This window comes from Somniosus microcephalus, chromosome 28 (genome assembly GCF_052327205.1).
Source record: "Somniosus microcephalus isolate GS21.2 chromosome 28, FLI_Smic_1.0, whole genome shotgun sequence".
Classification (NCBI taxonomy): Eukaryota; Metazoa; Chordata; class Chondrichthyes; order Squaliformes; family Somniosidae; genus Somniosus; species Somniosus microcephalus.
In genome coordinates, this window is record NC_141014.1 from 33737991 (window position 1) to 33764817 (window position 26827).

The 26827-nt window shown below is 50.8% G+C and overlaps 1 protein-coding gene across 1 annotated transcript in view; it reads right to left on the reverse strand.

Moving 5' to 3' along the window:
• syt3 (synaptotagmin III) overlaps positions 1-25699 on the reverse strand; it is a 90074-nt gene extending 64375 nt beyond the window's left edge. The window contains exon 1 of the mRNA XM_085969755.1: positions 24538-25699. Coding sequence (XP_085825881.1) covers positions 24538-24691 — 154 coding nt within the window. The 5' untranslated portion in view covers positions 24692-25699. The remainder of the gene's footprint in view (positions 1-24537) is intronic.
• Positions 25700-26827: the final 1128 nt, after the last annotated feature.

Sequence of the window (26827 nt, forward strand, 5' to 3'; positions counted from 1 at the left end):
GCTAAATACTGTGCGCCGGAGAGTGTGTGCTTTGACTGTCTGAGGCAGAAAGAGCTGACTCCGTATCAATGTGTGTGTGTGCGTGCTACATATTGCATTACACGGTATTGATGTTTTTGCTAAATGTGTTTGTCAATATAATATGAATAGATAAATACAAGCCAGGGTTACGTCACGTAAGAGCAGAGAATGGGTTTTAAGATGATGAATCCCAAACTGCCAGAAACGTCAATGGAATACAAAGAGGATTCCTGGTCAATGCTGATAAAAGAGAGAATGAACTTGCATTTCTATAGCGCCTTTCACGACCTCAGGATGTCCCAGAGCGCTTTACAACCAATGAAGTACTTTTTGAAGTGTGGTCACTTTTGTAATGTAGGGAAGCGCGGCAGCCAGTTTGCGCACAGCAAGCTCCCACAAACAGCAATGCGATGATGACCAGGTCATCCGATTTTTTTTTAGTGATGTTGATTGAGGGGATAAATTATTGGCCCCAGGACACCGGGGAGAACTAAGCACTTCACAGACTTCTGGACTCAACATCGAGTTCAACAATTTCAGACCATAACTTCTGCCCCTATCTTTTTTCTCCATTTTTATTTCCTCTCTCTCCCACATGACAGCTGTCTTTCATTCTGCCGTCGCCATTTACACTTCATCTAGAGCCACCTTTTGTTTCTTAACTTGTCCCATTACCATCTCCTTTTGCCTCGCACCATCATCCCTTTTGTCGTTTAATCTCTCCTGCCTTCCAGCCTATCACAGACCTTCCCTTTTGTTCTCTCCTCCCCTCCCGCCTCTCCCTGCCCCCACACTTGCTTCAAAATCTGTTCCATCTCCAGCTTTTTCCAGTTCTGACGAAGGGCCATCGACCTGAAACGTTAACTCTGTTTCTCTCTCCACAGATGCTGCCTGACCTGCTGAGTATTTCCAGCCTTTTCTGTTTTTATTTTAAGCAAATGGAGGCTGAAATTGCTGAATTCCTTCTGGCTGGGGCAGATATCATCTTGTACCAGAGGTAGGCGCTGCATGGAGATATCAGGGCTGGAGTGATCTCCTGGACTAGTTGCGATCGCCTAAGGGGGTCGGGGAGGAATTTCCCAACTTAGCGCGGGTTTTTTTTTAAACTGTTTTTTCGCCTCTGCGAGATCACACGGTTTCGGGTGGGGGGGTGGGGGGAGTGCATACATGGTGATGCACAAGGCATCCCAGTTGGGCGGGACAGACTCGATGGAGCAGAGGGTCTTTTCATATCCGTCTTTGTCCGTATGTTCACTGCCCTACTCCGAGTCCGTCAAACAAGAGGGCGACAGCAGACACCAGTAAGTCGATCAATTTCAGTTATCAGGATAGGCTAAAAGAGCTGGGACTCTACACTTTAGAGAAGCGTAGACTCAGGCGTGATCTGATCGAGGTTTATAAGAGGACGAAGGGAATAGCTTGTGTTCCAGTTCCAATGAAACAGGTTAGGGAGGACCAGGGGAGACAATTTTAAGCTGTGTAAGGCCAGATCTAGGTTCGATGTCAGGAGGTGGTTCTGTTCCCAGAGAATAGTGGAGCTCTGTGACAGGCTGCCTTCTCGTGCGGTGGATGCCGATTCACTGAATTCAAGAAGCATTTAGATGAGCACTTGAAATGTTGTAGCATAAAAGACGACGGGCCAAGTGCTGGAAAATGAGATTAGATTAGACAGGGCTTGATGGCCGGCGCGGACACGATGGGCCGAAGGGCCTCTTTCTGTGCTGTATAACTCTATCGGGGAAAAATTCGGTATCGCCCCATTTGGGGCACAGTTATAGGTCGGGCGCAAAGTTTAGCGCCCGGCGCTAATTATCGCCTCCGACGGCAAACTTGGCTTTTATCGCCCCTGGAGGTGATTGGAGCGCTGAATCAGGCGCTTCACACCTGTCTTAAGGCGCAAAGGCCGAGGAGCGAGGCGCTACCTCAGAGCGCTGGCAAAGCAAGGAAGGGCAAATCCAAATAAACCTGCAAAGTGCTGCTCAGTACTCAAAACCCCTTCACACAGCGTTGAATCTCTCCAGAAGTCTCTCTCTCTCTCTCTCTCAGAATGCGTGGTGCAAAAATGTCACCGACAAAAAAAGGCAGGAAGCGGTCACCTTTAAATAACGCTCCCCCAGTCCCTTCCTGACAGCAAAACGCTCCCCTCAACCTGTCGTTGCTAGCGGCAGGCGGTAAGGCAGGGGGCGCCACTCAATATCTGGTCCCGGGCGCTAACGGGGCGTTGCGCACTCGACTGATGTCACGATCTTCCGGCGCAGGAGATCGTGGCGGTAGTGTTTAGCGCCGCCACAAAATGTCTAGTTAATTTCGCGAGCGGCGCAAACATCGCCGCGCCCGGGCGCTAGTTGCTTTGCTCCCCATTAGCGCCCTCTTAAGGCGCTAACGGGAGGCGCAAGCAACTGAATTTTCCCCCCTATGACTCTAATTCCTTCAAGCGAGAGCTGGGCCTGTTTCTGGCTGGGGTGGAGAGCACCTCTTACAGAAGGTGGGTGGCTGGTCACATTAATCAGGGCCAGGGTGTCACCCGGACTAGTTTTGATCGCCTGGGTTTGGGAGGGTGGGGGGGGGGGGGGGCGGGGGAGGGTTGGAGAAGAATTTCCCAGAATTTTTTTTTTCTTCCCCAAATTGGCCTTGGGTAATTTTTTTTTTAATTTGCCTCTCCCAGGAGATCACTTGGCTTTTGGGTGATGCACAAGGCGTCACAAATTGCGTGGGACTGGCTGGATGGACCAGGGGACCTTTACCTGTCCGTCATTGTTCATATGTTTAATAGCAGTATTTAAACAAAGAGGGCAACTGCAGACACCAGTACGACTTTCGTATGACGGGAAAAGCTTCTGTCGAGCTTGGCTCTCCATTCGATGGCCTCTTGAGGTGTCGAGTGGAGAAATGCGGTGCCTCCCGCAACAGGTCTCAGCGGGGCAGGTTGATGTGATGTGCTCCACGGTCTGGGACTCGTGGCCACAGTCGCACTCCCGGGGTCGTCCCTCATCTTCCACTTGTGGAGCAGGGGGCCTCATCGTCCGTGCCACCCCCCCCCGAGCGGGTTCGCTGGAGCGCTGTCCACTGTCTTCGAGGGAGGTCGAAGTCAGGGGGACCTCTGCTGCTGGGTCAGCGGTGAGCTTCTTTACGGTGCGTGCGTCCCACGATTCCCTCCATCTGGATAGCGGGTCAATGCCGACTGCAGCAACATCGGCTGCTGTTTCCCCAGAATGGCCGGCGATCAATGTTCCCTGCAAGCTGTGCGTGACCGCGCAGTGCTCCGGGGGGGCGGTCCTGTGCAGCCAGGCTTGCCGGATTTTCAATGGAGAAACCACGCATGCGCGGTATTTTGCACGGGCCGCGCAGCCCCTTAGTGGCGCGAACAAAATTACAGTGAACAATGCCAGCGACACCAGTAAGTCGGAAGATCTCTCGCTTTTCTAACACTGTGGGCTTACAGAAAGCTTTTCTCCCTTTAATTAAGCGTCTGACAAATTACTAAATAGGAATTAAAAGGCTACTGTCGCCCTTGATTGATCTCCTCAGAAAAATGCTTAATGAAAGATTAGCTGCGTATTTAGATGTGTTAACCTACCACAAACAGACATTATCACTGCTCAAATATGGACTGCGTCTCTAGCACAGTAACCAGAGCTCTGGGAGCTCATCTCAATCAGCTGAATGAATGAACCAAACACAAAAGTATACGTTTCAATGTTAGTCTGCTTATAGCGAAGGTGTCGTCTGAACCCCTTGCACTAACAGGCAGCTGAGGAAGGACCCAGGCCCTATTCCCCGTCTGCGTGATGTGCTCCATGGTCTGCCGAATCCCCCACCATCGACATCCTGGGGGTCACCATTGACCAGAACCTTAACTGGACCAGCCACATAAATACTGTGGCAACAAGAGCAGGTCAGAGGTTGGGTATTCTGCGGCGAGTGTCTCACCTCCTGACTCCCCAAAGCCTTTCCACCATCTACAAGGCACAAGTCAGGAGTGTGATGGAATACTCTCCACTTGCCTGGATGAGGGCAGCTCCAACAACACTCAAGAAGCTCGACACCATCCAGGACAAAGCAGCCCGCTTGATTGGCACCCCATCCACCACCTTAAACATTCACTCCCTCCACCACCGGCACACCGTGGCTGCAGTACCATCTACAAGATGCACTGCAGCAACTCGCCAAGGCTTCTTCGGCAGCACCTCCCAAACCCGCGACCTCTGCCACCTAGAAGGACAAGGGCAGCAGGCGCATGGGAACACCACCACCTCCAAGTTCCTCTCCAAGTCACACACACCATCCTGACTTAGAATTAGATCGCTGATCCTTCATCGTCACTGGGTCAAAATCCTGGAACTCACTCCCTAACAGAACTGTGGGAGTACCTTCACCACACGGACTGCAGCAGTTCAAGAAGGCGGCTCACCACCACCTTCTCAAGGGGCAATTAGGGATGGGCAATAAATGCTGGCCTTGCCAGCGACGCCCACATCCCATAAACGAATGAAAAAAACTGATCACACTCAGGGTAGTGGCCGTTGCCACGACAATGGGCCGCGACTCGCGCTGGGCTAGAGCGGGGGTGGCGGTGCAGGGGGACTCAGTTACAACAACAACTTGCATTTATACAGCACCTTTAATGTAGTAAAATATCCCAAGGTGCTTCACAGGAGCGTAGTCAGTCAGAAATTGGCACCGAGCCACTTAAGGAGATATTAGGACAGGTGACCAAAAGCTTGGTCAAAGAGGGAGGTTTTAAGGAGGGTCTTAAAGGAGGAGAGAGAGGGTGAGAAGCTTGTGGGGGGGGGGCGGAGTTCCAGAGCTTAGGGCCTCAGCAGCTGAAGGCACGGCCGCCAATGGTGGCGCGATTAAAATCAAGGCCGTGCAGAGCCAATGTTCCCTTTCCTGATGGCTGGCCCGTGCTAAGAAGGTGCAAGCATGGGTGTTGGGTGAGGACAGAATTAGGCTCAATTATAATGCACACCGCAGGCAAACAGCCTGCCAGCACCCGCTCATAAGGGCTCACAGTGACTCTCTGTGCTGACTCTTTGCACTGCCGTCTGAGATGAGGAGGAATTTCTTCACCCAGAGAGTGGTGAACCTGTGGAATTCTCTACCACAGAAGGCAGTTGAGGCCAATTCATTAAATATATTCAAGAAGGAGTTAGATATATTTCTTAATGCTAAGGGGATCAAGGGATATGGGGAGAAGGCAGGGACAAGGTACTGAATTTGAATGATCAGCCATGATCTCATTGAATGGCGGAGCAGGCTCGAGGGGCTGAATGGCCTACTCCTGCTCCTATCTTCTATGTTTCTATGTCAAACGGGAGCTGGGCCGGTCCTTGAATGGGCCAGAGAGCACGTCATACAGAAGGTAAGTGGATTAACAGTCAACGTACACATGGTCCATGTGATCTCTTGGTCTGGTTTCAATCAGGAATGATCGGAGAGGAATTTTCTAGAGTTTTGTTTCCCTTTTTGGTCTTTTTATTTTTGTCCCTCCCGGGAGATTACGCGACTGCGGGGTGTAGTGGGGGCACGGGTGGTAGGGAGTGTTTGGTCACCATGCTTCGGCCATCATGAGTGTGGGGCAGGCTTGATGGACCAGTTGGTCTTTTCCTGCCCGTCATTGTCTTATGTTCGTAGCAGGGAAGAATACATAAGAACATGGGAGCAGGATTCGGCCATTCAGCCCCTCGAGCCTGCTCCGCCATTCAATAACATCATGGCTGATCTTCTACCTCATCTCCACTTTCCTGCACTATCCCCATATCCCTTGATTCCCTTAATATTCAAAAATCTATCACGGTGGCATAGTGGTTAGCACTGTTGCCTCACAGCGCCAGGGACCCGGGTTCAAATCCGGCCTCGGGTGACTGTCTGTGTGGAGTTTGCACATTCTCCCCGTGTTTGCGTGGGTTTCCTCCGGGTGCTCCGGTTTCCTCCCACAGTCCAAAGATGTGCGGGTTAGGTTGATTGGCCATGATAAAAATTGGCCCTTAGTGTTAGGGGGGATTAAATACGTGGGGTTACGGGGATAGGGTTTGGGTGGGATGGCTGTCGGTGTAGGGATTAGGTGCTAGGGTTTGGATGATCAGCCATGATCTCGTTGAATGGCGGAGCAGGCTCGAAGGGCCGAATGGCCTACTCCTGCTCCTATCTTCTATGTTTCTATCGATCTCTGTCTTGAATATACTCAACGACTGAGTCTCCACAGCCCTCTGGGGTAGAGAATTCCAAAGATTCACCACCCTCTGAGTGAAGAAATTCCTCATCTCAGTCCTAAATGGCCGACCCCTTATTCTGAGACTGTGACCCCTGGTTCTAGACTCCCCAGCCCGGGAAACCATCCTCCCTGCATCTACCCTGTCAAGCCCTGTAAGAATTTTGTATGTTTCAATGAGATCACCTCTCATTCTTCTAAACTCTAGAGAATATAGGCCTAGTCTACTCAATCTCTCCTCATAGGACAATCCCCCATCCCAGGAACCAGTCTGATGAACCAAGAATGGCCATGTGGGGGGAGTACTGGAGGTTAATGGTATTTGTGGAACCAATGCTCTCAAGAAAGAGATGGATAGAGTGAAAGGTCAATTTAGACTTTGACCTTTCACCTCTGGATTTGCATCCAATCCAGGGTTACGGGATGAAAGTCTCTTCTGTCTAACCAATGAAGGTTCATACCAGTCTGTAAGCCCCACCCCCTTGCAACATAAGAAACAATGTGAGATCATTGTTTTTTTTTGTATAAAACCTCACAAGGTACACTATTAACTTAATGACTTTTATCTGAGGCAAATTATGCTTACCTAAGGAAAATTCTAATTTTCAGAATTAACAGACAGACTGGCCATTTATTGAACACCAGAAGGGAGCTGCGGAATGAATTTTAAAATGTTTTTGCAGGTGCCGTACCAAATTCCGTCTTGGCTTAGTGGTAGCACTGCCACCACTGAGTCAGAAGGACATGGGCTCAAGCCCCACTTCGGAGACTTGAGCAGTACTGAGGGAGTGCCGCACTGTTGGAGGTGCCGGCTTTTGGATGAGACGTTAAAATGAGGCACCGTCTGCCCTCTCAGATAGAGCAGGGGGAGTTCTCCCTGGTGTCCTGGGACCAACATTTATCCCTCAACCAACACCTATAACAGATGATCTGGCCATTACCACATTGCTGTTTGTGGGAGCTTGCTGTGCGCAATTTTGGCTGCCGCTTTTCCTACATGACAACACTGGCTACATTTTTGACGTACTTCATTGGCTGTAAGGCGCTTTGGGACATCCTGAGGGTGTGAAAGGCGCTACACAAATGCAAGTTCTGTCTTCTTTTCTTAATTTGTTTCTTATTATCAAATGCTTAATTTCACTTCACTGACAAGGTGTAACTCAGAAAGCCCTGAAGTTCCACAGGCAGTAATTCTGGTGGTTGTGCCAGGGGTTGGTGAGAATTACATGGTGGCAGGCTGGTATGCAGAAGCCTCACTTTGGGTACATCTTTGGCATCGCCTGCCCCACGCGGCAAGAAACTTGCACGCTCGCCTGCCCATGAGCTGCTCTAGAACTCCCTCCCCCAAACCCACTGTCTCCCAGCTCCCATCTCCCCCTTTAAAAAAACCTTCTCAAAAACTGTCAAATTAGGATGAGGAAAGGCACTCTCTCTGTCTCTCTCAAGCACAGCTCGGAATAAGTGGAAGAGCAATTTCCTGGATACCTGGGAGAAAAATCATAGGGGCATTAAAAAAAAATGGTGTTTTTAAAAACATTTCTTGGCACATGTTCATTTCTGAGTTATAAAAATTATGAAGATCGGGGAAAAAAAGGTTGTTTGGCTGAGCGGGGCAGTTGGAGGTCATGTGATGAAGGAATGTTCAAAGACAATGCAATTTGTTTTATGCCACTGGGATTAATCTTCAATTCCTGGAGACTCCAGAACAATCCTGGAGGGTGACTTGGCAACCCGAGGATGGCTGGTGTGGGAACTGGGAGCGGTCAGGCTGGTGCAGTAAGAGATGTCCTTTAAAGGTTGAGGTTAAAGCACATTCTTGGGGCGGTTAACCGTGCCGTACCTGGCCTGGGAATGTGTGACACTGAATACAAAAATAATTGCCCTTTCTCTGAATTGACAACTCTCACACTGAGGAGAAAGGAAGAAAAATAAAACCATTTAAAAATAATTACCCTCCCGCCTCACTTTCAGCAGCAGGAACTTGCGTGAAACGCCCGATTCGTGTGGGGTCCTTTCCACTGTGGTTGAACGACCCTCAACTAAACCATCAGCGTCTAGTCTGGACCCAGCTCCCCTCATTCCTTCCAAACACACTTTGGTGATTAGCATCAATAAAAACTGGCTGGTCGCCTGCCAGTGCAGGGAGAGGGTGGCAGGATTGTCCAAACTGGTTGATGCCCCGTCTCTCTACTGGGAAACCATGATGTCGCCTCACATGTTCCTCGCAACCCTGCCGACTGGCTCGAGGACTATTGCCCTGATGATGTCACACTGACAGGGGCTCCATGGCGCTGATGATGTCACACCCCTCACTCCCCGGAACGCCGATGATGTCACACCCCCTCACTCCCTGGAATGCTGATGATGCCATACCCCTACCCAGAACACTGATAATGTCACACACCCTTACTCCCCGGAACGCTGATGATGTCACATACCCTCACTCCCCGGAACACTGATGATGTCACACACCCTCACTCCCCGGAACGCTGATGACGTCATACACCACACTACCTGGAATGCTGATGATGTCACAACCCACACTACCCAAAGCGCTGATGATGTCACACCACACACTGCCCAGAATGCGGATAGTGTCACATCCCACACTACCCGGAACGCTGATGTTGTCACACCACACACTACCCGGAACGCTGATGATGTCACAACCCACACTACCCAAAGCGCTGATGATGTCACACCACACACTACCCGGAATGCTGATGATGTCACAACCCACACTACCCAAAGCGCTGATGATGTCACACCACACACTACCCAAAGCACTGATGATGTCACACCACACACTACCCGGAACGCTGATGTTGTCACACCCCCTCACTACCCAGAAAGCTGATGCTGTCACGCCCCCTCACTCCCCGGAACGCTGATGATGTCACACCCTCTCACTCCCTGGAACGCTGATGTTGTCACACCACACACTACCCAGAACACTGATGATGTCACAACCCACACTACCCAAAGCGCTGATGATGTCACACCACACACTACCCGGAACGCTGATGATGTCACATCCCCTCACTCCCTGGAACGCTGATGTTGCCACACCACACACTACCCGGAACGCTGATGTTGTCACACCCCCTCACTCCCCGGAACGCTGATGATGTCACACCCCCTCACTCCCCGGAACGCTGATGTTGCCACACCACACACTACCCGGAACGCTGATGATGTCACACCCCACACTCCCCGGAACACTGATGATGTCACACCCCACACTACCTGGAACGCTGACGATGTCACACCCCCTCACTCCCCGGAACGCTGATGTTGCCACACCCACTCACTCCCCGGAACGCTGATGATGTCACACCCCCTCACTCCCCGGAACGTTGATGATGTCACACTCCCTCACTCCCCAGAACGTTGATGATGTCACACCCCCTCACTCCCCGGAACGTTGATGATGTCACACCCCCTCACTCCCCAGAACGCAGTCACTGAATGCGAGACACGGGCGGGAACGCTGGATGACCTCTCCTCCCACTGGTCCAGAGATGCTGAGAGCAGCCGCACCATGACAACCTCTGCCTCGGCACAGAAGAGGAACTTGGGCCCTTCCTGTCGGCCTTGTAATGATATCAGCAAATAGTGATGGTGTTTGCCTGTTTGATTATGATGCCTTACCAGCATATTTGCCTGATTGATTACTTATGCCTGACCAGCAGAGGTCATGTGAGAGACAAGCAGTTTAGTTTTAGTTTCGTTTTAGATGGATCCCTAGCATGGTGTCTCCTGTAATGCTGTTTAACTGAGTTGAACATACTTTAGAGTAAAAGACATTCTCTTTCATAAATGTCTCGTCATTGAACCCACATACAAATCGATACATGGTGTCAGAAGTGATTGAAAGAGATGAAGAGGAAAAATCTGAAGTTAAATCAGCTCTCCACATATTAGCAAGCCAAAGGAGAACATCGTTACTTACCATTGGAGAATAGCTAACGAAGTGAAAAATGGAAGGTTTACACCCACCCGCGAAGCTTCAGTTGACAGGTAATGTGGCTGAAAATTGGAGGAGGTTCAAACAACGTTTGGAGTTGTATTTATCAGCAATCGGAGCTGACGAGAAAAGTGATAAAATGAAAGCGTCAGTGTTCTTACATGTCGTGGGTGATGAAGCGCTGGAGGTGTATAATAACTTCACATTCGCTGCTGATGGAGACAAAATGAAGCTAGATAAAATAATGGAACAGTTTGAGGCCTACTGCATACCTAAACGTAACGTGACGTTTGAGAAGCACAGATTTTTCACAGTGTACAGAAAACGGGTGAGACTATTGATCAGTATGTGACTGAACTGAGAAACCGAAGCAAAACATGTGAATTTGGGGGACTGACAGACTCGCTGATAAAAGACAGACTGGTGTGTGGTATTCCAGATAATGGTCTAAGGGAAAGACTGCTAAGAGAGCAAGATCTAGACCTGGGAAAAGCCATAGCACTGTGTAGGGCTACAGAGACTGTGAAGTCGCAGGCAAAGGAGCTGTTCAGTGACAGTAGCTGCAACGTGGATGCAGTGAGAAAGAACGGATACAAACCGTTTAACAAAAAGAGCGCCAATGTGAAAAAAGAGGCGTGGCCAGCGAACAAAAATGAAAGGGACAATCGAAAGTCATGTAGTCGATGCGGTACACAGCATCCACCAAGAAAGTGTCCAGCATATGGTAAAAAATGCAATAGTTGCAACAAAAACAACCATTATGCCCATTGCTGCAAGAACCAAGCGCAACAAAGCAAGGTCCATACAGTAGATGAAAGCGAGATAGAGGAGTTCAATGTAGATGTTGTGTCTGAAAACAAAAAAGAAAAAAGAGACTGGATGTTGACACTAAAAGTGAATGACATACACATTCCATTTAAATTGGATACTGGAGCACAAGTTAATGTGATATCAGAGACTGATTTTAAGAAAATTAGACCCAGACCAAAGATACATGGAATAAAAGTGAAAGTGACAGGATACTCAGGTACTGATATACCAGTGAAAGGACGATGCATTGTCAAAGTGACACACAAGGACAGAGAGCACACGCTAGCATTAATCGTGGTGCCAAAGGATGTGCAAGCTGATATACCTATCAATTCCTCCAATAAAAGGCGAAGAGTTACGAAGGTGACTAAAGGTTTTTATTGACTAAATAACAGCCCACTCTCGTGGGTGATCCGATCCAAGCAGGAGGAATACCAGCCAGTCGCTCACCTTTATACCTGGCCTGGTGGGTGGAGCCAAGGCGGAGTCGGCAGTGGTCATCCCAGGTATAGCAGTGTGGCAAGAGGCGACCTCGTACCGTGATACAATAGTGGTCAGTGATACAGTTATAACGAACAGTGGTGAACAGTGCTAACGATAGTGAACGTGGTTTACCACATTCACCCCTTGTTTAGAATTAAGTCCGGCGGGGTGAAGTGTACTACCAATTCTGGTAGGTCAGTCTGTCCGGAGGCTTCGTAAGCCTCTCCGATCGCCGCAGCGGTGGTGTTGCCTTATCCGGTGCTGGTGCCTTATCCGGTGTTGATGCTGGTGTTTGCGTGGTCGGCGAGGGCTCGTGGGGTTCCGGCATGCCGTCTACCTGGACTGAGGTTGGGGGGGGTGGTGGCGGTGTTTCCGGATCGGCTGAGGGTGCGAGGTCTCGTAGGGAGACAGTGTCCTCCCGCCCGTCTGGGTACGCCACGTAGGCGTACTGGGGGTTGGCGTGCAGGAGGTTCACCCTCTCGACCAGGGGGTCCGTTTTATGGGTCCTCACGTGTTTCCGCAGCCAGACCGGCCCCGGGGCGGTCAGCCAGGTTGGTAGAGTGGTTCCCGTAGTCGACTTCCTGGGGAAAACGAACATTCGTTCATGGGGGGTGGTGTTAGTGGCCGTGCAAAGTAATGACCGGATGGAGTGCAGCGCTGTCGGGAGGACTTCTTGCCAGCGGGAGGTTGGGAGGCCCTTAGACTTTAAGGCTAAGAGGACGGCCTTCCATACCGTCGCGTTCTCTCTTTCCACCTGACCGTTACCTCTGGGGTTGTAGCTGGTGGTCCTGCTTGCTGCAATACCTCTCTCTAGGAGGAATTGCCGGAGTTCCTCGCTCATGAAGGAGGAGCCCCGGTCGCTGTGTATATAGTTCGGGAACCCGAACAAGGCGAAGAGGGCATTCAGGCACTTAATGACCGTGCTACTGGTCATGTCGGGGCAGGGGAAGGCAAAGGGGAAGCGGGAGTACTCATCAACGATGTTGAGGAAGTACACATTACGGTCAGAGGACGGGAGGGGCCCCTTAAAGTCGATGCTCAGGCGCTCGAAGGGGCGGGTGGCCTTGATCAGGCTTGCTCGGTCCGGCCTATAGAAGTGCGGTTTGCACTCCGCACAGGTCTGGCAGTTCCTGGTCATGGTCCTGACCTCCTCGATGGAGTAGGTCAGGTTGCGGGCCTTAATGAAATGGTAGAGTCTGGTGACTCCGGGGTGGCAGAGCTGGTCGTGGAGGGTCTGAAGCCTATCGATATGCGCGCTGGCGCATGTCATTCGTGAAAGGGCATCAGGGGATTCGTTCAGCTTGCCTGGCCGGTACAAGATCTCATAATCGTAGGTGGAGAGCTCGATTCTCCATCTCAAAATCTTGTCATTCTTGATTTTGCCCTTCAGCTTGTTATTAAACATGAAAGCCACCGAACGCTGGTCGGTGAGGAGGGTAAATCGTTTGCCTGCCAGGTAGTGCCTCCAGCGCCGTACTGCCTCCACGATCGCCTGGGCCTCTTTCTCGACCGACGAATGTCGGATCTCGGGGCCCTGTAGGGTCCTTGAGAAGAAGGCCACTGGCCTCCCCTCCTGGTTTAGGGTGGCGGCTAAGGCGAAGTCGGAGGCGTCGCTCTCCACCTGAAAGGGGATGGACTCGTCCACTGCGTGCATCGTGGCCTTGGCTATGTCTCCCTTAATGAGGGAGAAGGCCGCGCACGCCTCCTCCGTGAGGGGGAAGGAAGTGGCTTTCAGGAGGGGTCTGGCTTTGTCCGCGTAATTGGGTACCCATTGGGCATAGTAGGCGAAAAGCCCCAGGGTTCTCCTAAGTGCTTTAGGGCAGTGGGGGAGGGGTAGCTCCATGAGGGGGCGCATTCTTTCTGGGTCGGGGCCGATGATTCCGTTCTCCACTACGCAGCCGAGGATGGCAAGGCGCGTGGTGTTAAACACGCATTTCTCCTTATTGTAGGTGAGGTTCAGCCGTTGGGCCGTACGGAGGAATTTCTCCAGATTCGCGTCATGTTCCTGCTGGTCGCGGCCGCAGATAGTGACGTTATCTAGGTAGGGGAATGTAGCCTGCAGTTCGTTCTGGTCAACCATCTGGTCCATCTCCCTTTGGAAGACCGAGACCCCATTAGTGACACCGAAGGGGACCCTAAGGAAGTGGTATAGGCGCCCATTCGCCTCGAAGGCGGTATACTGGCGGTCCTCAGGGTGGATAGGGAGTTGGTGGTAGGCCGACTTCAGGTCGATGGTCGAGAATACTTTATACTGTGCAATCTGATTGACCATGTCAGATATGCGGGGGAGGGGGTATGCGTCCAGCTGGGTATATCTGTTTATGGTCTGGCTGTAGTCGATGACCAGGCGGTTTTTATCGCCGGTCTTTACGACTACGACCTGGGCACGCCAGGGGCTGCTGCTCCCCTCGATAATGCCCTCTTTCAGGAGGCGCCGCACCTCAGAGCTAATGAAGGCTCTGTCCCCGGCGCTATACCGCCTGCTTTTGGTAGCGACGGGTTTGCAGTCAGGGGTAAGGTTAGCAAACAGAGAGGGTGGCGGGACCTTGAGGGTGGAGAGGCTGCAGGTGTTACGCGGTGGGCGGTTTAACGTTTGCTGGTTGTTGACTGTGAGTGGGGGGAGGGGTCCACCGTATGCTAGGGTTACGCTTTGGAGGTGGGATTGGAAGTCCAGCCCTAGTAGGACGGCAGCGCAGAGATGGGGGAGGACGAGGAGTTTAAAGTTTTTATACTCCGTGCCCTTAACCGACAGGGTCACGACACAGTAGCCGCTGATGTCCGTGGCGTGGGACCTCGATGCCATCGAGATTCGGCTGCGCGTTGGTAGGACAGAGAGGGAGTAGTGGCTCACCGTGTCTGGGTGGATGAAGCTCTCCGTGCTTCCGCTGTCGAACAGGCAGGTCGTGGCGTGGCCGTTCACTTTGATGTCCATCATTGACTTGGACAGATGGTGCGGGCGGGCTTGGTCCAGGGTGACGGAAGCTAGTGTGTAGCTGAGCGAGTCGTTGTCATCTGCGGGCGAGGCGGTCGGGCGTGGTGAGTAAAATGGCGTCTCCCACGAGGTAGGGCCCCATGAGGCACTATTGGGGTCGGTTGCCTTAATCAAAGATGGCCGCCCCCATGACTCATGTGTGGGGATGCTGGCCTCAGTTGCCCTAAACAAAGATGGCCGCCCCCATGACTCATGTGTGGGGATGCTGGCCTCAGTTGCCCTAAACGAAGATGGCCGCCCCCATAGTTCGCATGCGGCACTGCTGGCCTCTGAGGATCCGCTCCTGCAGGCCTTGGAGAAGTGGCCTTTCTTCAGGCAGGTTCTACATATGGAGTTCTTGGCTGGGCAGCGCGACCTCGGGTGCTTCTCCTGGCCACAAAAAAAACAGCCGGCGGCCCGATCGCGGATGCCCGATGTCGGGGCCGGTGCCGGGGGTGGCGGGGCCGGTCGGGTCCGGGACGCCGACGCAGAGGTAGGTCCCGGGGGCGGCGCTGGGAAGGGTGCTGTGGTAGGGGTCGGGCCCGAGTCCCAGGGTCGCGAGCAGTACCTGGTGAATGCTTCCTGATCTTGGTGGGCCACTTCCAGGGAGATAGCGAGGGCTTCAGCTTTTTCCATGCTGAGGTCTTTAGCTTCCAGCAGTCTTTGCCGTGAGTACTCGGACCGTAGGCCTTTCAGGAATGCGTCGCGGATATTATCTTCAGTATTTTCGGCTGCCGACACCGATTTAAAGTCACAGTTCCTGGCGAGTGCATATAGCGCCTGTGAGAATTCGGCTACTGATTCTCCTGGCTGTTGCGGCCGTGATCTTAGGAGGTGCCTAGCGTACATGTAGTTTACCGGGGTCCGGTACTTCTGTTTCAGCAGGTTGATGGCGGTCTCGTAGGTAGTCATGTCCTCGATGAGAGTGTATACTCTCGGGCTCAGTTGTGCCTGCAGGACACTTAGTTTGGATGCCTGAGGGACGCTGGATTCTCTCAGGTATGATTCGAAGCAGACCAGCCAGTGTTTAAAGTCTGCGGCTGAGTTTGCTGCTCGTGGGTTCAGGTCCAGGTACGGCGGTCTGAGGGCTCGCAGCCAAGCTGGCTGGTGTGGCTGTGCTCCTGGGAGCTGCGCTGGTGGCTCCTCCGCCGGTTGTGACTCGTTGTCGGACATCATTAAATTTAGTCAATAAAATTGATATACCTATCAATTCCTCCAATAAAAGGCGAAGAGTTACGAAGGTGACTAAAGGTTTTTATTGACTAAATAACAGCCCACTCTCGTGGGTGATCCGATCCAAGCAGGAGGAATACCAGCCAGTCGCTCACCTTTATACCTGGCCTGGTGGGTGGAGCCAAGGCGGAGTCGGCAGTGGTCATCCCAGGTATAGCAGTGTGGCAAGAGGCGACCTCGTACCGTGATACAATAGTGGTCAGTGATACAGTTATAACGAACAGTGGTGAACAGTGCTAACGATAGTGAACGTGGTTTACCACACAAGCCATACTAGGTTTAAAAGCCTGTGAGAGACTGAACCTGGTAAAGAGAGTCCTCGTTGTGGAAAGCGAAGGAGAGACAGTCTATGATGAACTCATGAAAGAGTACAAAGACCTATTTCAGGGTCTAGGCTGCCTTCCAGGAGAACACATGATCAGAGTAGATAAAAGTATGCCAACGGTCATACATCCATGCAGAAAAGTTCCGTTTGCTCTTCAAAAACAACTGAAGGCAGAGTTGGACAGGATGGAAAGCCTGAACGTGATTCAGAAGATAGATGAGCCAACTGAGTGGGTGAGTTCCCTCGTCATTGTGGACAAAAAGAATGGAAAGCTCAGAATTTGCCTGGATCCAAGAGATCTAAACAGAGCAATAAAGAGAGAGCACTTCAAGCTTCCTACACGTGAGGAAATCATGTCACAGTTTGCAAATGCAAAGTATTTCAGCAAGTTAGATGCATCATCAGGATTTTGGCCGATGAAATTGGACGAGGCAAGTTCAAGACTGTGCACGTTCAACAGTCCATTTGGCAGATACAGATTCCTAAGGTTACCATTTGGCATTGCCTCAGCTCCTGAAGTGTATCACAAAACTATCCATATGATCTATGAGCACCTGGAGGGAGTTGATACATCAATGGATGACATCATAGTATGGGGAACCACGAGAACTGAGCATGACGAGAGACTGAAAAAAGTGCTGGAAGCAACAAGGAAAACAAACCTGAAGCTGAATAGAGAGAAATGCCAGCTCGGGGTGACAGAACTGACATTCGTGGGAGATATCCTTAGCAGTGAGGGCATCAGACCAGATCCCAGAAAGGTGTCCGCCATTGAGAATATGCCAAAGCCACAATGCAAAAAGGATGTGCAGAGGTTTAATGGAATGATCAACTACATGGGTAAATTCATTTCCAACCTCTCAGAAAAGATGGCACCACTGAGAAGACTAACTGAAAAGAACATAGAATGGGAATGGAATCATGAGCATGAGAAGTCATGGAGTGATCTAAAGAAACTGCTCACAGAGGAACCAGTTCTGAGGTTTTATGACCCAGCGAGACCCATCAAGATATCATCAGATGCATCACAGAGTGGGCTCGGTGCCGTTCTTCTGCAAAAATATGACTACTGGCAACCTATTGCATATGCATCGCGCTCAATGACAGACGCAGAGACGCGATATGCTCAAATAGAAAAGGAGTTGCTCAGCATCACATACGCCTGTGAAAGATTTCACCAGTTTGTGTCAGGACAAGCAATCAGTGTAGAGACTGACCGTAAGCCCTTGATTGCATTGTTCCAAAAGCCACTAAATAGCTGTCCGCTTAGAATACAAAGAATGATGATCAGGCTGCAACGCTATACACTGAATGTTGCGTACACACCGGGTAAGCTGATGTATACAGCAGACACGTTGTCCAGAGCTGTTGACCCAAGTGAGCCCGCAAACACCAAAATGGATGAAAAAGTGAACGCCTACGTGGACATGATCACAAGTGCACTGCCCATAGCAGATGCAAAAATGGAACTCATAAAGACTGAGACAAACAAAGATGAAACAATGAGACGACTGAGAAAAAGCATCTTGGATGGATGGCCCAACATGAAGCAAGACTGCTTGCCTGACATGGCAGAGTACTGGAACTGCAGGGCGGAACTATCACTGGTCGAAGACATCATCTACAAAGGAAGTAAAATAGTTATCCCAAAGAGTCTGAGAAAAGAGATGCTAAAAAGGATCCATGGAGGACATCTGGGAATCGAAAAGTGTAAGAAAAGAGCACGAGAGGTGATGTACTGGCCACGAATCACCAAGATGTGACAAATGAGGTGTCAAACTGCACAATATGCCTGAAATGTCGAGCAAGCAATCCGGTAGAACCACTAAAGCCACACCCAGCGCCAGACAGACCTTACCAGAAGGTAGGCGCTGACCTATTCGTATGTCAAGGGAAGGACTATCTTGTAGTCACAGACTATTACTCCCTGTATCCAGAGGTTTGTAGACTGTACACCACCACTGCAGATGCTGTGATAACATGTATGAAAGCCATATTCTCCAGACATGGTGTAGCAAGCGAGGTCTTCACAGACAACGGACCCCAGTTTTACAATGCAAGTTTCCGACACTTTGCCAAAGAGTGGGACTTTGTCCACACAACGTCAAGTCCTCACTTTCCACAGACCAATGGACTAGTGGAAAAATCGGTCCAGACAGTGAAAAGACTGATGTACAAGGCAAAAGACAGTGGAACTGACTTTTACCAGAGCATGCTTGTATACCGCACAACGCCGCTCGAGTGTGGTAAGTTACCAGCCCAACTCCTTATGGGACGTCGGCTAAGGTCAAACCTACCCATCCCGGAGAACCTCCTGAAAACAAAAGAGGGGGAGAAAGTGAGGAAGTTCAAAGAACAGAAAGAAAAGCAAAAGTATTACTATGACAGAGGAACACAAAACCTACCTGAACTCCACACTGGTGACCAAGTAAGGTTCAAAGACAAAACAAACATATGGACTCAGAAGGGAACTGTCCTGAGTGAAGTTCAACCAAGATCATACACCATTCAGACAGATGAAGGTGCTGTTCTGAGAAGAAATCGTCGAGATCTTCTCATGGGACCGGCCACAGCAGGTCAAAAGACTGATACTGTTGAACAACCTGATCACACAGCAGGTCAAAAGACTGATACTGTTGAACAACCTGATCACACAGCTGAGAACACATCATCTGAGGCAACAACTTAGATTCAAGGACAATCAATCAGAAAATCCTCAAGACGCGTGAAGCCTCCTGAGAGACTCATTGAGCAAATTTAAGGACTATTGTTATAGAAGGAAGTAATGTTATCTTATTCTTTCTTCAAGTTCTAGTGTATTTACATATTTCATGTGAACACACAAAGCAAGGTTAAAAAACCTTGATCATGATAATGATAATGTAAGTTCATTAAGTGTGACAGTTAAAATGCAGATTAATACAAAGAAAACATGTTGTTAGTTAAAAGTAAAATACTTTTGTTTTAAGGAAGGGAGATGTAATGATATCAGCAAATAGTGATGGTGTTTGCCTGTTTGATTATGATGCCTTACCAGCATATTTGCCTGATTGATTACTTATGCCTGACCAGCAGAGGTCATGTGAGAGACAGGCAGTTTAGTTTTAGTTTCGTTTTAGATGGATCCCTAGCATGGTGTCTCCTGTAATGCTGTTTAACTGAGTTGAACATACTTTAGAGTAAAAGACATTCTCTTTCATAAATGTCTCGTCATTGAACCCACATACAAATTGATACAGGCCTCACCCACTCACTGCTCTAACCAGCTGAGCTATCGATTGGAGCCCCATTGTTCCCCTGCACCCCATGGGATGAGGGTCTGAGGCAAGGTTTCACAGGGTTCCGCTCTGTTTCACCAACACAATAAGACAATCAAAAAAAGTCAGCTCATCTCAAGGATGGCATCTGTGATAAATGTTTATGAAGAAGCCAGGTGGCTCGCAGTTGGCAGAGCTCCATGTGTCATGTAAAGTGAGACATTTTATAACCAAACATCACTTGGAACAGTCTTGCAATTGTGGGGCCGGTTTTAACCCTCCCCACCCAGTGGAATCTGGATGGGCCGGCAGTTAGAAACACCCAAGTTACTTACCCGCCTTGAGGCTGATTGCTCGATCGCAATTTCAACTGAGCAGGCGGCAAGGAGATTCGGCCATGGCTGGCCGGAGTCCGCGGTCTTTATACACATCGGGAACTCAACGGCAGTGCGTATCAGACCAGATCAGGCCAAGCCCAGCGAGCCGTGCTCTCACGCCAGCCCTCAATCCCTTTCAGCAACACGTCGAATTGCCCTTTGAGCCCAGGTGCACAGAGAAATCGAACGATCCCGCGTTCCGGGCTGGGAGCAGCACCGCGAGGGAGCACGGGTCAGAGAACTGATGCCACTTGGGTCATAGCCCGGCCCACGTTTCGGGCTGCCTCGTGGGAGCGCTCGGGGGGGGGGGCGCGCGAGTTTACCCAATACCGTTGCCTTGAATCGCTCTATCTGAGAACTTCAGTGGTTCCCAGCCTCCCAGAACCAAGAGCCCAACTGCCAGTGAATGGGGCCTGTGCGGTTAAAGGATGTCTGGAATCGGGAAGATTCATGATTTATTTATGGGAGAATCATTCCTGTCCTGCCAAGCTTTTTGTTTGTTAGGTCACAACGAGGTTCCATGATGGACTTTGCGGCCAACAGACAGCTCGAGAACATTCGATCTACAACCCTACCTACGTTGGAACGCCAAGTGGCGGGGCAAGGCCCTTTTAGCTCAGTAATACAAACACGTAAGACTCGCTTGTGAATCCCGCAATTTTAGTCCCGTTTTATTCACGCCAAGCAATGTAAGCTTGTGGGGTATCAGCCGTGGCTCAGGGGGCAGCACTTGCACCTCTTGAGTTAGAAGGTCATGAGTTCAAGTCCCACTCCAGAGACTTGAGCACATAATCTAGGCTGATGCTCCCAATGCAGTGCAGAGGGAGTGCTGCACTGTCAGAGGTGCCGTCTTTCGGACGAGATGTTAAATCGAGGCCCCCGTCTGCCCTCTCAGGTGGGCATAAAAGATCCCATGGCCACTGTTTCGCAGAAGAGCAGGGGAGTTGTGTCCTGGGGCCAACAATTATCCCTCAACCAACATCACTAAAACAGATGATCTGGTCATTTTCACTTTGAAAAAAAAATGTATTCATTTTTTTATGGGATGTGGGCGTCGCTGGCAAGGCCAGCATTTATTGCCCATCCCTAATTGCCCCTTGAGAAGGTGGTGGTGAGCCGCCTTCTTGAACCGCTGCAGTCCGTGTGGTAATGTGATAATGAGCAGATAATCTGTTTTTGTGATGTTGATTGAAGGATAAATATTAGCCCCAGGACACTGGGGATAAATCCCCTGCTCTTTTTTGAAAAAATGCCACAGGCTCTTTCACGTCCACCTGAGAGAGCAGACGGGGGCCTCGATTTAACATCTCAATCCGAAAGATGGCGCCTCCGACAGTGCGGCGCTCCCTCAGTACTGCCCTTCCGACAGTGCAGCGCTCCCTCAGTACTGCCCCTCCGACAGTGCAGCGCTCCCTCAGTACTGCCCCTCCGTCAGTGCATCAGTGCAGCACTCCCTCAGCACTGCCCCTCTGACAGTGCAGTGCTCCCTCAGTACTGCCCCTCCGACAGTGCAGTGCTCCCTCAGTACTGCCCCTCCGACAGTGCAGCGCTCCCTCAGTAATGCCCCTCCGACAGTGCAGCGCTCCCTCAGCACTGCCCCTCCGACAGTGCAGCGCTCCCTCAGTACTGCCCCTCCGTCAGTGCATCAGTGCAGCACTCCCTCAGCACTGCCCCTCTGACAGTGCGGTGCTCCCTCAGTACTGCCCCTCCGACAGTGTGGTGCTCCCTCAGTACTGCCCCTCTGACAGTGTGGCACTCCCTCAGTACTGCCCCTCCGACAGTGCGGCGCTCCCTCAGTACTGCCCCTCCGACAGTGCAGCGTTCCCTCAGCACTGCCCCTCTGACAGTGCAGCGCTCCCTCAGTACTGCCCCTTCGACAGTGCAGCGTTCCCTCAGTACTGCCCCTCCATCAGTGCAGCACTCCCTCAGCACTGCCCCTCCGACAGTGTGGCGCTCCCTCAGTACTGCCCCTCTGACAGTGCGGCGCTCTTCAGTACTGCCCCTCCGACAGTGCGGCGCTCCCTCAGTACTGCCCCTCTGACAGTGTGGTGCTCCCTCAGTACTGCCCCTCCAACAGTGCGGCACTCCCTCAGTACTGCCCCTCCGACAGTGCGGCGCTCCCTCAGTACTTCCCCTCACAGTGCAGCACTCCCTCAGTACTGCCCCTCCGACAGTGCAGCGCTCCCTCAGTACTGCCCCTCCGACAGTGCGGCGCTCCCTCAGTACTGCCCCTCCGACAGTGTGGCGCTCCCTCAGTACTGCCCCTCATAGTGCAGCGCTCCCTCAGTAATGCCCCTCCGACAGTGCAGCACTCCCTCAGCACTGCACTGGGAGTGTCAGCCTAGATTTTTGTGCTCAAGTCTCTGGAGTGGGACTGTGAACCCAAAACCCTTCTGACTCAAAGTCGAGGGTGCTACCCCACTGAGCCACAGCTGACACACATTTGCTGTTTGTGGGACCTTGCTGTGCACAAATTGGCTGCCGTGTTTCCTACATTATAACAGCAACTATGCAAGCCTTTCTTAATTTTCACCTTCTTCATCTGGAGGAGTGGATTGTAGAAAGCGTTCGGTTTTTGACCCCATTAAAGCCACTGAGCGGAGGAACGGGATGGGACAAAATGGCTGCCACTCCTTGGGGAAGCAGGAGCTGTTCCCCGAGCTGCTTACTGCCTGGATGAAACGTCCAAGTTGTTTCACTCGACCCAGGAGCCATGGTCGCTCCACGTTTCACAAGGGGCCATTAGGGATGGGCAATAAACGCCGGCCTCGCCAGCGACGCCCACATCCCAAGAGTGAATTTTTTAAAAACGTGCACAGCACTTTATCGTACCTTACCGCTGTAACGATCTGGAACGCCCTGCCTGAAAGGGTGGTGGAAGCAGATTCGACAGTAACTTTCAAAAGGGATTTGGATAAATACCTGAAAAGGAAAGATTTGCAGGGCTATGGAGAGTGGGACTAATTGGATCGCTCTTTCAAAGAGCTGGCACAGGCACGATGGGCCAAGTGGCCTCCTTTGGTGCTGTCAGATACTATAAGAACATAAGAACATAGAAACATAGGAGCAGGAGTAGGCCATTCGGCCCCTCGAGCCTGCTACGCCATTCAATGAGATCATGGCTGATCATCCAAATTCAGTACCCTGTCCCTGCCTTCTCCCCATATCCCTTGATCCCTTTAGCCTTAAGAAATATATCCAACTCTTTCTTGAATATATTTAATGAACTGGCCTCCACCGCCCTCTGTGGCAGAGAATTCCACAGGTTCACCACTCTCTGGGTGAAGAAATTCCTCCTCATTTCAGTCCTAAATGGCTTACCCCTTATCCTTAGACTATGACCCCTGGTTCTGGACTCCCCGGCCATCAGAAACATCCTTCCTGCATCTAGTCTGTCCAGGCCTGACAGAATTTTATAGGTTTCGATGAGATCCCCTCTCAATCTTCTAAACTCCAGTGAGTATAAGCCCAATCGACACAATCTCTCCTCATACGTCATTCCTGCCATCCCAGGTATCAGCCTGGTGAATCTTCGCTGCACTCCTTCCATGGCAAGAACGTCCTTCCTCAGGTAAGGTGACCAAAACTGCACACAATACTCAAGGTGTGGTCTCACCAAGGCCCTGTACAACTGTATCAAGACATCCTTGTTCCTGTACTCGAAGCCTCTCGCTACGAAGGCCAACATACCATTTGCCGCCTTAACCGCCTGCTGCACCTGCATGCTTACCTTCAGCGACTGGTGCACAAGAACACCCAGGTCTCTTTGCACTTCCCCTTCTCCCAATCTATTGCCATTCAAATAATAATCTGCCTTCCTGTTTTTGCCACCAAAGTGGATAACCTCACATTTATCCACACTATAGTGCATTTGCCATGTTTCTGCCCAATCACCCAACCTGTCCAAATCATCCTGGAGTTTCACGACATCCTCCTCACAGCACACACGCCCACCCTCATAGGAGCAGGAATAGACCACTTTGCCCCTCGAGCCTGCTCCGCCATTCAATAAGATCACGGCTGATCTTGGGCTCAAAGCCACTTCCCTGCCCGCTCCCCATAACCCTTCACTCCCTTATCTTGCAAAAATCTGTCTATCTCCACCTTAAATGTATTTAATGACCCAGCCTCCATGGCTCTCTGGGGCAGAGAATTCCACAGATTTACGACCCTCTGAGAGAAGAAATTCCTCCTCATCTCAGTTCTAAAAGGGCGACCCTTTATTCTGAAACTATGTCCCCCGAGTTCTAGATTTCCCCACGAGGGGAAACATCCTCTCCGCATCTACCTTGTCGAGCCCCCTCAGTATCTTACATGTTTCAATGAGATCACCTCTCATTCTTCTAAACTCCAATGTGTATAGGCCCAACCTGCTCAACCTTTCTTCATAAGTCAACCCCCTCATCTCTGGAATTAACCTAGTGAATCGTCTCTGAACTGCCTCCAATGCAAGTATATCCTTCCTTAAATAAGGAGACCAAAACAGTACGCAGTACTCAAGGCGTGGTCTCACCAATACCCTGTACAGTTGTAGCAGGACTTCCCTGCTTTTATACTCCAACCCCCTTGCAATAAAGGCCAACATTCCATTTGCCTTTTTGATTACTTGCTGTACCTGCATGCTAACTTTTTGTGTTTCATGCACAAGGACCCCCAGGTCCCTCTGAACTGTAGCATTTTGTAATCTCTCCCCATTTAAATAATAATTTGCTTTTTTATTTTTCCTGCCAAAGTGGACAGCCTCGCACTTTCCCCACATTATACTCCATCTGCCAAATGTTTGCCCATTCACTATATCCCTTTGCAGATTCTTTGAGTCCTATGATTCTATCCAGTTTTGGACTGGGAGACACTGCTTCCCGCGGCGCTGTAGTCCTGTTACCTGGCTCGATGTGGCGCGTGCGGTCTCGGTCCCGTAGGAGGTAGGAGAACTCAATGCATTTCTCGTTGTTGCTGTTTGCCCTGATGCTGAAGCACAGCTCATTGAGCAACGCCAGCGCATTTCGGCAGAGCTCTTCCTCCCCGTCTCCGGACATCTCGCCACAGCATCGCCTTCGCGCCGCGCGCAACAAGAAGAAAAAGAAAAAAAAAATCCCACGGCAACTGCCCGACGGAGAAGGAGGTCGGCCGGCCGGCTGGGGAAGGCCCGCGGCGGGAGCTGGTCCTGAAGCTCAGCCGCGACTCCGGGGAAATCCTCAACTCTCCCAGATCCTGAGGAGGGACGAAAAGGAATCTGAGACCTTTCTTGAAAGGGTCTTGGCTGAAGGGGGTGGGGGAGGGGGGAGAATCTTCTGGAAAGTCTCAATCCTCGATCCTCAGCGGTTAAATCTGTGGGTCTCCACTCTGGAAAGCCAGCTTTGATGAGGAGTCCTTTCTCAACGGTGAAGCATAACAAATTGTTTGAGTTTGGCTAAAATATAACCCACAATCGTGCATGGCCTTGGCCAAACTTTGGATGGACTCGCGCGGTGAGCAGGCCTCAAAATTTAAGGGAGTTCTTTTTTTCTTTCCTTGCGGATGGGGTAGAAAAGCGGCCACCCTTTTCAACTTCCTGGGTCAGAGTTCGCGGGGTCCCGGCGGGACGGCGAGGCTTTTGCCGCGGACTTTGGGTAGGAGTCAGGAGCCCCCGGTTACCCTCCCGCCGTGGGGAACCTGGTTGTCATGGCGCAGGTGAGCAAAGGCCCTTCTCATGATCTTCCCCCTCGCAGCGAGCTCAAAGGAGTCTTGAGTCCTTGGCGCCAACGGCGATCCGGCGACACGAAAGATTCAAGGAATTAAATCCCCGTCGTTGTCCTCCTCCCCGAGAGGAAAAAAAAAACGTGGTTATTGAGCGCTGTTTATCGTGGAACAGGGCAGAGATAATTCCTCAGAGAGCTCTTGCGAGACTACCTTCAATTTCCATTTCCATTGTTCTTCGGAGAGGCAACGTGCTTAAAGGAATGACTAATCGTTCTCACAGTTGAAAGTCATCTTGAAGGTGCCCCCAATGTTTCTCGCCCCTGCAACGCAAAACCAAGCTGGTAATCCACAGTGTAAAAGGAGAATGCATTTCTTATTGGTTGCTTCATTATCACATAACACTCAGCTGCCAAATATATCTCGGCCCACCTACACACAGCTTTAATGCGGGTTGTCCAAAAGTAGAACGATATACCAGGCCAACAAAGCGGAGCGTGTGTGCTGAGTGCAATTAGAAACCAACTCAGACCCTGCTCCCTTGAAGGGGAAGCCCGGGGCAGGGGGGGGCGTGGGGGGAGAAAAATACACGAGGCTGCAACACGCGGGAAGGCAAGAGAAAAAGGACAGCAGGAAATTCTCTCTGAGATTCGCCATGACTTCAGCAGAAAATGGAGTCGAGGAACAGGCCTGAGGGCTGATTGGCCAACTCCTGTTCCTAATTCTGACGAAAGGTCATCGACCTGAAACGTTAACTCTGTTTCTCTCTCCACGGATGCTGCCTGGACTGCTGAGTTTTTCCAACGTTTTCTGTTGTTATTCCTGTTCCTAATGTTCCTTCTTATCTGTCTTCCCCTTCTCTCTGTCTTTCCCCTCCTCTCTTTCCTCTCTCTCTCTGTTTCCTCCCTCTCTCTGTCTCTTCCCCTCCTCTCTTTCCTCTCTGTCTTTCCCCCTCTCTCTGTCTCTTCCCCTTTTGTCTCTCTCTCTCTCTGTCTTTCCCCTCCCTCTGTCTCTTCCCCCATCTCTCTCTCTCCCTCTCTCACTCTGCCTTTCCCCTCCCCTCTCTGTCCCCTTCTCTCACTCTCTCCATCTCCTATTCCTTCCTTCTGTCTTTCTCTGCACCCTCTAATTTCTAGCTGTCTATTTCTCTCGTGATTCCCTCCACACACGTTATTAACCCCTTCTTTAACTCTCCGGAGAGCTCTTGCTATAGTTATGCATGATTAATCCATTGTCTCACTCTCCTTCGAGAGTTCCTTGTGCATTCATATAAATAATGAACCTTTTTTCTCATTTTATTTTTCCCTCCCAGTGTACAGACAAAGGCACATCAATCAATATAAGTAATGAACTCTCTCAGACCCATGATACATGGACTGGCAACTCTCTTTAGAGATATGATGGCATCGGAATGACAGGCAATTTCTTCCCTCGCCCTCTCTTATCCCCATTCCTGTTTTCAATGATTAACCCTTTCACTCTCTCCCCACACATTG